At 41.1% G+C, this 12,472-nt stretch overlaps 1 protein-coding gene across 24 annotated transcripts in view; it reads left to right on the top strand.

Moving 5' to 3' along the window:
- LOC119181662 (uncharacterized) overlaps positions 1 to 9,040 on the top strand; it is a 115,249-nt gene extending 106,209 nt beyond the window's left edge. For 17 of the 24 annotated variants that reach the window (XM_075875705.1, XM_075875726.1, XM_075875725.1 and 14 more), the window contains 4 exons: positions 2,312 to 2,422; positions 6,075 to 6,148; positions 6,887 to 7,067; positions 8,334 to 9,040. In XM_075875705.1, the coding sequence (XP_075731820.1) occupies positions 2,312 to 2,422; positions 6,075 to 6,148; positions 6,887 to 7,067; positions 8,334 to 8,931 (964 nt within the window). In that variant the 3' untranslated portion in view covers positions 8,932 to 9,040. The remainder of the gene's footprint in view (positions 1 to 2,311; positions 2,423 to 6,074; positions 6,149 to 6,886; positions 7,068 to 8,333) is intronic. The other 7 variants (XM_075875722.1, XM_075875724.1, XM_075875711.1 and 4 more) reach the window with 6 other exon arrangements.
- Positions 9,041 to 12,472: the final 3,432 nt, after the last annotated feature.

Raw genomic sequence — 12,472 nt, forward strand, 5'->3', positions numbered from 1 at the left:
CTCCCATGTTCCGCCAGTTGACTCGGTCCTGTGCTTGCTACTGTCAATTTATACCCGCAAAGTTCTTAATCTCATCTGCCCACCTAACCTTTTGTCTCTCCCTAACCTGCTTGCCTTCTCTGGGAATCCAGTTAGTTACCCTTAATGACCAGCACTTATCTTGTCTACACGCTACGTGCCCGGCCCATGTCCATTTCTTCTTCTTGATTTCAACTATTATATCCTTGACCCCCGTTTCTTCCCTAATCCACTCTGCTCTCTTCTTGTCTCTTGAGGTTACACCTACCATTTTTCTTTCCATTGCTCGCTGCATCGTCCAATTTTGTAATATAATTCATTAATTTTGCTAAACTAACATTCTGCAACATGTATTAGGGAATTCCTTTTATTACATGCTATTATTAGTGTTTTTTTTTTTTTTTTTTGCTGATGAGTTCCAACAAATATTGTGACTCGGTGGTATACCAACAGCTTGTTTTGTCTTTCTCGACATTCGTTTATGAACAAGAATGTGACTTTTTGCTCATAAGCAATGACACCAACGCTGAAATTTCTGCAAAACGATCTTTAATGCTAACGCTTTATAATTAATTATATGAATGCCATGTAGTGAACACGTGTAAAATTGCATGCCAGAAGTGTACAATCGCGCCAAGTATCAAAACATGTGAATTCACGTCGGCAGGTGTTTTAAACACCTGTCCATCACAAAGCGCTAAGACACATGTTTAATAAACAGTGGCAAAAATACGAAACAAAGGGGGCAACTGTACATGCTCGCGTATGCCTTACAGATGTGTAGTGAGCCCGTGCTTCATTAAACTTGCATGGTATTATTGCGCGGAAAGGGTCCAGAACTACCGTAGGCTTTTCTCATCGTATGTGCTCGGCAAGCTGTCACTGAGATGAGTTACAATAAGTCACAGTTTATGTATATGTCACTTCAAAGTCGGAAAACAAAGCACTTTACAAGCCACTTCATAACATGCTCGATTATGTGCCTTCTATTGGGGTGCTAATACCGTATTTACTCACATAATCCTCGTACTTTTTTTGCGGTAAAACTGATGAAAAGTTGGGGGGTGCGAGAATTACGCGGAGAAAACTTTCTACGAAAATATACACAGCGAAAAAAAAAACTATTTAACCGCAAATCGGGATTCTCACACCAACAACTAACAGCAAGCTTTAAGAAGTTCTAATTAAAACTTATCTCAACAATAAAAGCAGAGGTTCAACACAAGATTTAACTGAGACACAAAAAGTGGAAGCAAATAGTCGAGAATTAAAATACCACACGCAAAGCTTGCGGACGTTGCGGGCGTAGCGGTAGCGTTCGTCGCTCAATAGGAGCCCTCTAAAGGTAAGTGTGGGATGCCAGTATTGGGCTGATGGCTATTAAACAGAATTGTCCGCAGTTTCCTTCTTAAGAAATAAAGTTTATCATCAATCCCAAGAGCCTACCGGCGGCCTTATTGCCGTTCTTTAGTGCATTATCTATCACTTGCAACTTGAAAGCAGCCGTACAGCTTCAGTATCGCTACACCGGGGTATCGCCTCATAACTTGACAAGGTTACCGACGCAACATACAAAACACGCCGCAACGCGCACTGGCCACTTCGGCTTGGCTTGAGTTGGATTGAATCTCTGCGCAATAGTACGCTTGACGCTTAAGAGATGGCGCCAGATGACGTGCGCTATCATCATCAATGGCTGGAAAGAGCAGACGACATTATTGCAGCAGTTTTCAGGGGTGCGATAATTACTCGAGGAAAAAAAAGAAAACGTATTTTTGTTGCGCGATGTGGGGGTTGCGAGAATTGTGTGTGTGCGAGGATTAAGCGAGTAAATACAGTAGTTTCATGTCTGTATTCTCAGTCTGTGTGTAATTGTAGCGTTTCCAGTCATCACTAGAATCGGTTCATGTTTTCTCCACGAAAGTGAGTTCAAGGTGTTCATCACCTCGTATAAATCGTCAAGTAAGCATTACTAATAGAAATCGGAATAAGAACGTTTTTAGGCACACTATCAAAAGCGGTACCCTGTCCATTTCTTGGCGGTTACCAACCCCTGTCCATTTCTTGGCGGTTACCAACCCATGAAGTAATATGCACCAGTCTCGAAGCGTCGATGGACAATTGAAATAATGGATTATTGAAAATTTTCTGTGTTCAATAGAAACAGGCGAGTCTGCATCCCACAAATGCTGAAATCTGTTCGAGAGATATTTCCATTGGGAAAAACGGACTCCTGTTCTTCCACAAAACATTTTATATACCATACCGAATCCCATTGTCTCGCCACTCGCAGGTACCCAACCGGCTCTGTACGAAGGAAAAACGAAACAAAAGCCAGTGTTGTCGGCAGGAATGCTCACCACCACAAGAAACCATCAGGGAAGCAATGCCACAAATGCCAGAAGTGCGACCAATCGTTTATAAAAAAGCCTGATCTCGCGGCACATCTCCGAATGCATGCAAACGATAAGCCCTATCAATGCGGTACATGTGCTAAATCATTTAAACAAAAGGCTCAGCTCTGGGCACACCTTTGCACTCACACACGAGAGAAGTCCTACCGTTGCCACATATGCGCTAAGTCATTTACACAACAGGGTAATCTGTGGGCACACCTTCGCACTCACACAGGAGAGAAGCCCTACCATTGCCACTTATGCTCTAAATCATTTACACAACAGGGTAATCTCGAGGCACACCTTCGCGCTCACACAGGAGAGAAGCCCTACCATTGCCATGTATGCTCTAAATCATTTGTGCAGAAGTGTCAGATGGTGGTGCATCTCCGCACTCATACAGGCGAGAAGCCCTTCAAATGTTCTAGATGCACTATGTCCTTCGCACAGCCAGCAAATCTGCATAAACATGAATGCCTGCATGCTCACGGTAGGACGTACAAATGCAAACTGTGTGGTCAATATTCGAGGACTTTGGCAGCTCTCAAAAAGCATCAACAAGCACACAGAAAAAATAAAACATGAATCTGCCAAAAACGCAAACCTAATCATTATTACGAGGAATGTATCCGCAGGCACCTCTGCATTCGCACAGTTCTGTATTCTTTCAGTGGAGAAATCTACAGTCATTTGCGCGCAAAATGTTTTATTGTGGTACCATCAGTGAACATCTTTCATTTGTACGTGCCATCAAGGCGATTTTTTTTTAGAAATTTAACTGATTTGATGTCCATAGTGGGCAAACTCACTTACTTAGTCGACTCACTCAAATTCAAATCGAGCCTTCAGCTTTAGTCTGAAGGTGTCCGAGGAGGCAACATTCCGGTTCGATTGAGCTCGAGCTAGTCCAGTTGCATAAAATTCTACTGAGCCCGAGTTCAAGTGAGTGCGGTTGTGGAAGTATTTTTTAAATCTGTACCCAGGTCATTCCGAGACGCAATGTATTTTGCATGTAGATGAATAAATTCTTAGTATATGTTTGTATTTTTGTTTTTGTTCATCTATGCAAATTCTGCAGCCTCCTTTTGCAATATATTTGCCCCTCAAGGTACCGTCTGTAAACAATTAAAACTCCTACTGGTGCCGGAAAATTTGTGTTTCTATTTTGTCTTTTTTATATATGTTTGTGTCATTGTGACGTCTTAGAGATGAGATTTATTACAACTTTAAGAATACCATACAAAGCAAAGTACCTCGCATAGATATCGGCAAACAATTGTTTTTTGTTTTAAGGTAAGTGTCAAGTTATTTCTGTCTCTATTCAGCATTCTTGCAAAAAACATGGTTTTCAGTCACCTTCCCAGTCGAAAAAGTTCAAGTGGTCCAATTGCCAAAATACCAATTGGCATCTATTGGTTTTAAACCCATTGGAATTTTGCCACCAGTTGGAAACATATCTATTATGTCTTATTGGTAAACCAATTCACATCAATTTGGTTATAACATTTTAGACAACTGGTGGCTAATTGATTGACCAGTATATAGTAAGCTGCAGTCCAATTGGTCATCCAATTGAAGCTAAATGTTGCCCAAATGGCTAACCAGTTAAAGTGAACTGGTGTGCAACTGGTAATCCAGTCAATCTTAAATGGTCACCCAGTTGAATCTAGGTGGTGTTTAACTAGTAAGGGGGGAGGAACTAGTAAACTAGTAGAAGGGGGGAGGAACTAGTAAGGGGGGGAGGAATCGGAATGGTACAGACAGGTAACGAACAGTTTACAGGCAGGATCAGTGCAAGAACAACGAAAAACTATATATATATATAAATGATATATAAACTATATATATAAATAGATGTAGTCATCTAATCGAAGCTAGCTGGTGTCCAAATGGTTTGCCAGTTGAAGAGAATTTGTGTCTAACTAGATGGCCTGTTGAAGTATGGTGTTAAATTGGTTAAGCAATGGAATAGATGTGGTCATTCAAATAAAGATAACAGCTGCTCTACTGGTCAGCCAGTTTAAATTGACTGGTTTCCAACTGCTTAACCGGCTGAGTGCAAATGATCATCCAATTAAAGTGAACTGGTGCTCAGCACGAAGAGCCTTTGTTAGACAACAATAGTTTGGCGAAAATGTCTCGTACTGAGCGAGCTTTGTATTACAACTACCGATTTCTGCTAGTAAGGGTACTTGTAGTCAAACTGGTGCCGTTCTGTTGCAGCTTCTGGAAAGATCACTGATATATTCTTGTCGCTCAGAATTTTTTCTTTGTTTCGCGATGCATACGCGATTTCGCAGGCAGGCTATGTGAAAGAAAAATATGGTAAGACAAAGAAAAATTAGTTATATGGCTGTAGTAAAAAGGTTAACACACTAGTCTAAAATGCTGTAAGTGTACGCACACGCACTTTCCAGCACGAGTAGTTCCATATAGTCCACACGTGAGCATTTGTCCTTGGCAGTCATGCATGCCAACATCAACAGTGTGATCTGGAGCACGTCACTCAAGTGTGCTAATAATATAACGGTTGAAGTGCTTCAAAAGTAAAATTCTTGCCGTCATTGTTGAAAAATAGGGCTGAATGCACGGATCACGCCAACATGATTACTGCAAAGACGCTGGATATAAAACACGCCGGTCAAGCGTGGTCCAGTCGCAGTGACAATGCTGATGGCACTTGCTGCAGTACATAGTACATGCACTTGAAAAAAAAAGTGTGTGTGTGTGTGTGTGTGTGTGTGTGTAACTATAAATTACACGACTAATTTTTTTCGTCAATAAACATTACAAAACTTTGTAATGAGAAATTATTTTTTAATATTTATTTCGACCTTACTTCATCACTTCGAGTGCAACGTTTTTGGAAGGGTTGTTAGTACTAAACCAACGCTTCTTCAGCCACTTTCTCACTATGTTCTCGTATGAATACACTGCGGCGGCTGCTCGCGTCTGAAAGATGAGAAGTGGCAGGAAAAGTTTTTAGCAGATATACGTAGTATTATGATAAGGTGTTTTATGGTTTATAAAAAATATTACAAAATTTTTGTTATCTCACTCAATGCAGACTTCACAGAACTTGTGCATGGCATACTATAGGGTTAACCAGTTGAAAAGAATGAGTGTTCAGCTGGTCAGCCAGTAGAAATTAACTGTTTTCTGCCAGGTCAACCAGTTTAACACTTACAGCATGAACACTTTACAACTAGAATGTTTCCAATAAAGGATCTACTCCTATTATAAAGTCGTTTCCAATTCAGATGTGCATATTCAATTGGATCAACAAGCATTCCATTTGGGAAGCCAATTGCAATTCACTGTTTCAATGGTTTACCGATTGAGATGTGTGCAACTAATTGGACTGACAAGCATTCTAATTGGGAGACCAATTGGAAAGTGGTGGACTTAATGGAATGACCAATTAGAACTGTGTGGTCTCATTGGTCCTCCACGTTGAAGCACCACGTTGCAGTTGGTTTCCACTTCATTCCATTTAGGACCACTTTCTAGGAACTGGTATGACCAATTGGACCCAATCACTTCTTTTGACGGGGCTGTAGTGATTGCAAAATCGTTGTTGCAATAAAAATGATACTTATACTATCTTTTTATAAATAGCGGTGAGCACAGTATTCTTTCATACATCACCTTTTTTTGTAGGGCTTCTTTGGTGGACTTCAACACAGAAGTGAAGACTATGAAACACCAGGACAGCAGCGCAAAAACCGACAATGGTAAGTGGTGGAAGCTTTTTCGTCATTATCATAACATGGGAGCATGTATCACCTTGCTGCTCACCAAAGGAGGTCATTTGATAGCCTTGCTTCATTAGTGGGAAGAGATGTGTATATATGAGATGCGTATCTGTGCAGTCCTGCTTTGTATGGTTGCGGTACAATGCAAGACAACAGCAGGTCTCTTTCTGCCCAAATTAACTGCAATGATCCGCATGTAGTTTCAATAACTATATACATTCTGAGTATAGTGATTACAGCAATTCTTGATTCCACATAATTTCATACTTTGCTGTACGCATTCACTGTAATCTGACAAATACTTGAGTCATTGGGAAGATTACGGAAGTATTTGAAACGTGTAAATGGGAAGAAGTACACAGAAGTAAGAGAGCGCTGCAACTCGAACCAAGTCATGGGATTATGTATAAGATACTAAGCAGGCAATATTTCATGACCTCCTTTACCTGTATATGTCATAATCGTCACCCCGCACCAGTGTGACATGTCAGGATAAAAAACAAACATCGCCAGCCAGTTTTTAATTTTTTTTCTCTCTCTCTCTCTCCTTTAAATCCTGCACAACATTTTGGTATGCCTTATTGACATTTTCTGGCCCCATTGATCCCATGCTTAAAAACTTCAAAATACGTGAATTCTAGAATGGTTGACTTGCCATCATTCTCTTTTATGCCAACTACTTCTCTAGAAGATGGTAAATTTTGCACTTTTTTACAGACAGTCCCCATGAATCATTGTGGCACAATGACGAACCTTTGCTTCCAGATTTCCTGCACATGGCTAAACATCCATCTGATGTGCCACTTCCGATGCTCAGCAGGGATGCCTCCGAAGATGTGGTTCCTAGAGTTTGCCGCGTGCGCAGAAAGGCAGCTGAAACTGCAATCAACAAAATGATGTAAGGGAGCATTCGAAGTGTCATGACAGTGGAGCTGTCTTGGAAGACCTAGCCTGTTCCGGGGTAGCAGAGTGGGACATTACACCTTACAAATAATCGATTACTTACAATCAGTTATATTTTTGTGTAATTTTGTAATACAATTCATTAATCTTGCTTAACTGTAACATTCTGCAACATTTATAATCTATCAATTCATCTATTACATTATATTAATAGTGTTCTTTTACAAATGAGTTTCAACAAAAATTGCGACTCTGCGGTAGAACAATAGCTTGGTGCACCTTTCTCAACTTTTCGGTCATGAACTAGATGATGACTTCTTGCTCACAAACAGCGACACTGATACCGGAATTTCTGCGAAATGAACTTTAATTCTAAGATTTCAAAATACATGATATGAATGCCATGTAGTGGAATAAGTTTCCTTAACACATGTAAAATTGCATGCCAGAAATCTACAATCGCGCTAAGCATCACAAAATGTGAATTTCTATCTGTAAGTGTTTTAAACGTCTGTCAGCTATCACCAAGCGCTAAGACACGTTGAATCAACCTCTAAAAAAGGATAAACAAAAGGGGCAACTGTGCATGCTCGCGTATGCCTTACAGGCGTGTAGTGGGCCCATGCTTCGTTAAACTTGCATGGTATTATTGCGCAAAAAGTGTACCAAACTACCGCAGGCTGCTGTCATAGTATGTGCTCGGCAACTTTTCAGGGAGATGAGTTACTATCAGTTACAGTGTATGTAGATGTTGCTTCAAAGTTGGAAAACAAAGCACTTTACACGAGCCACTTTATAACATACTCGACCACGTGGCTTTTATTAGAGTGCCAATAGCTTGAATTCTATATTATCAGCATGTGTAATTGTACCATTTCTAGTAATCACTAGAATTGTTTTATGTTTTCTTCAAGAAAATGTGTTTAAAGTGTTCATCACTTCGAAAATTCAACGAGTAAGCATAACTAATAGAATCAAGAATGAAAGCATCTTTAGGCGCACTATCAAAAGCGGTACTCTGTTCATTTCTTGGCGGTTACCAACCCATGAAATCATATGCTCTAGTCTTGAAGTGTCAATGGACAATTGAAATAATGAATTATTGAAATTTCCCTTTGCTCAGTAAAAAGAGACGAGGAGTTTGCATCCCACTAATGCTGAAATCTGTTCGGGAAATCTTACCATTGAAAAGAACAAACTCCTGTCCTTCCACAAAACATTTTATGTACCATATCAAATCCCGTGGTCTCGGCACTCGCAGGAACTCAAGCGGCTCCACACGAAAGAAAAAAGGTTCAAATACCAGTGATGTCTGCAGCAACGCCCACCACCTCAAGAAACCATCGGAGAAGCGACGCTACAACTGCCAGATATGCGAGCAATTGTTTGCAAGAAAGCCTGATCTTGCGGCACATCTCAGGATGCATGCAAGCGATAAGCCGTATAAATGCGGCACATGCACTAAATCATTTAAACGAAAGGCTCATTTCTGGGCACACACTCGCACTCACACACAAGAGAAGCCCTACCATTGCCACTTATGCGCTAAATCATTTACACAACAGTGCAATCTCCAGGCACACATTCGCACTCACACAGGAGAGAAGCCCTACCATTGCCACATATGCACTAAATCATTTACGCAACAGGGCAATCTCGGGGCACATCTTCGCACTCACACAGGAGAGAAGCCCTACCATTGCCACTTATGCTCTAAATCATTTGCCCAGAAGTGTCAGATGGTTGTGCATCTCCGTACCCATACAGGCGAGAAGCCCTTCAAATGCTCCAAGTGCACTTTGTCTTTCGCACAGCCAGCAAACTTACGCGTACATGAACGCCTGCATGTTGTTTCGTAACTACAATGCTTGTGTAATCACAATTTTTTAATTGCTTTTTGAGTGTGATGCCTTTTGCTTTTAAATGTTTCCAGAAAATCTAGTCAATAAAAAGTTTTTTTAAATATTATTTCACATGTTTGTCATAAAATCTAGATAGTTCACATGGTATGCAAAAATATAGTGCAGTTCGCACCTGGCGATAATCTGTTCGAAAACTTCCTTCAAAATCCATTTCAGTGCTATGTGTATATTTAGCCAATTAAAATGTGTGCTGGTGCCCCCTCGTATGAAAGTTCGTATTTCAAAGCTCCAAGGAAGACATACTTTATTAAATGCCACAAACTGCTCTGAAGCAAGGTTCTTCTGATCCCAAATTGAAGTTTTGCTGCTCCAAAAACTGCTCCCAATTTAGACTCTGCCGTCTCACCCCTGATAAATGCAAGCTGTCTGGTCATTCATCGAGGATATTGGCAGCCCTCCATAAGCATCAACAGGCACACATAAACAATAAAGCATGCATCTGCCAAAAACGTTAACCAAATCATTATTACGAGTAATGTATCTGTAGACACCTCTGCATTCGCACGATTCCGTATTTCTTCACTGAAAAAATGTGCAGTCATTTGCGCGCAAAAAAGTTTCATTGCGCTACCATCGAGGAACATGTCTCATTTGGACGTGCTATCAAGGCGATGTTTTTAGAAATTTAACATACGTCTAAAGTCGGCAAACTCACTTGTTTAGTCGACTCACTCAGACTCAAATCGAGCGTTCAGCTTTAGTCTGAGGGAGCCCGGTAGGCAACTTTTCGGTTAGATTGAGCCCGAGTTGATCGAGTTGTGTAAAATTTTACTTAGCGTGAGTCTAAGTGAGTGCAGTTGTGGAAATCTTTTGTGAGTTTGTGCCCGGGTTAGTCCTAAACGCAATTTATTTCACATTTATATCTATACATTCTTAGTATATTTTTGTTTTTTGTTCAATTATGCAGCCTCCTTCCGCAATGTAATATTTACCCCTCAAGGTACCACTGGTAAACAAACTCCTACGGATTCCACAAACTTCATGTTTTTATTCTGTCTTCCTTATGTATGTTTGTGTCATCGCGATTTATTAAAGATAAGATTCATTTGACTGTAACCTCTGTATTCAGAAACACTGTTTCACTTGAACTGCATTAGCCAGTGGCTTCAATGCAGCACAAAGGTGGTTCGAATGCACTGTCTTTAGGTGGTGCCAAGGCAGCACAAATGCACAGATGCATTTTAAACTCGCTGTAATGAAGGTCATTGCAAGTCCAAATTCAAGTCAAGGGGCGTTTCAAAATCGGGGCTAAGAATACCGGACAAACAAAAGTACCTCGAATATATATCAGCAAACAATAGTTTTTTAAAGACGATAGTCTTTTTTGGGGACCTTCCACGCAAAAACTTTGCTCTGTCTGTCTGTCTGTACATTTGTCTGTCTGTCCACCGTTGCCACGAAAATGGTACTCTAAACAGCACCAGCCGATACCCCGAACGGCTGACCCCAACCGCAGCGCCCACCAATGTTGCTCAAGGATCAGCATTCATACGTGTGTGATTGTCAATTAAAAAGCAATTATTGCACATATCTGAGGCACCATAACAACACATATATATTCTGCATGTTCGTCTTTTACTAGAAAAGGCATACATAAGTAATTCCAAGGACCGTAGCGTTTATCATGCTGTGTTGACCTTGCAATGCCTGCACGAAGAAGCGAGTGTTTCCAACGCTTGCTAAGACGACACGGTGGTGGCACCTACCCGTCGCCTTGCGTTCTACACTTTATCATCTCTGAGACAGGCACGCACACCCGTCTTAGGGCCACGCACTTTGTTTTCCAAAAAAAAAAAAAAAAATTGCCAGACGGCACTCATGTCTCACGTGTGACGTGACTTTATGCGCTCGTCAGCCTCCGCTGCACGCTCGAGGCACTCTATATAAGGCAGCGCCTCCGGATTACCATTCATCGATTTTCTTGCGCAGAACATCAAATAAATGCTTTGTTCACTCTCTTCACACGCAAGACTATCGTCTTTCGACGACATTTGCAGATTACATGCAGATACGGGGCCAATATTTTTTTAAGAAAACATATTAGGTTATTTCTGTCTCTATTCAGCAGTCTTGACGAAAAACATGACTTTTCAGTCCCTAACTAGGCTTCTATAACTTTCAATATGCAGAGTTAGTAGCATTTTTACAGCTGAGCTGTTGTGAATGAGGTGAGCCATGCGTCTTTGATCAATATTTACTTGTACCCGCTCTCATCCTCCGAGAGGTTGTACACCAATTAGTCCGGCATCAGCTGCGATAACTCTGATGTGCTTGAGAGCCAGTAAAGAGAGGAAGAGAAATTGCTGGCGAAAAAATTTCTTGGCAAGGCGAGATTTAAACCAATGAACCTACGATCTGAAGGCGAGTGTAAAAAATGGCCTCGTATCTGCATGCGTTATTGTGAATGTCGTCGAATGATGATAGTATTTTGTCTAGAGAAAGAGAATAAAACATTTATTTGATGTTCTGCACTGGAAAATCGGTGAATGGGATTCTGGAGGCGCTGCATCAGAGTGCCCTGATGCACACAGTGGGTATGTGCCACTAGAGTAACTGCGTATGCTACCTTTAGGTAGCTCCTGTAGGGAGCATAAACACTCTAGGTGCCACCACTGCATCGTCTTAGCAAAGCGCAGAAAACGCCGGCCTTTTTGTGCATATCATTGCATTGTAAGCACTATGTTCCTAAGATAGAATTACTTATGTATGACTTGTTTAGTGTAAAGAAATGCCACAGTATATTGACGTGTTGATGTTGTGCCTCAGATATGCGCAACAATTGCTTTCTAATCGATAATATGCGCAAGTATGAACGCAGAAACCAGAGCAATATTGGTAGGCACTGTAGATGTCGTTATATTCTGGAATCAAAGGCAAAGAGACAAGCTGTTTCGAGTGACAAACAGACTAGACAGACAGACCAAAATTTTTCCGTCAAAGTGTCCCAAGAAAAACTATCATCTTCAATAACCACTCTGCTATTCAGGTACGCTAGCAGAGAAGAGCATAGCCTAGTAGAGGGGTTGGGCAAGGACAGAGCAGAGCATAGTCAAGGGGTTGGGCAAAGGTAATCAGGACAGATATGTGAGAGAGGAGGATAAAAAAGGGAAGGGCTAGAACTGAGAGTGAGACAGAACGAAGTCGACACGGAAAGATGAGAATGCAAAAAAAAAACAACAAAAAATGTCTCCACCTCGCTGAAGGGAATCGTAAGGAAATACAAATGCGTTGTGTAGGGTCCATAACGGCGTTTCGCACGTGAGCACCCAATGTTAGGACAATCATTTTCTTTTTGTTTTCTTACACCAGCGATAAATAGCGCCGTTCGCCACACGTGGCGTTTTCCTGTCGCGAGAAACGTAGTATGCATTTCCAGCTCTAGTTTTAGCTAATGTGCAAGGTTCAAAAATACTTAAGTGAAGAAAACAAACAGCATTCTCGGCTTGGTGTTTGCGTTTCACAGCCGCGTCTCGAGCAC

Source organism: Rhipicephalus microplus, chromosome 10 (assembly GCF_043290135.1).
Source record: "Rhipicephalus microplus isolate Deutch F79 chromosome 10, USDA_Rmic, whole genome shotgun sequence".
Taxonomy (NCBI): Eukaryota; Metazoa; Arthropoda; class Arachnida; order Ixodida; family Ixodidae; genus Rhipicephalus; species Rhipicephalus microplus.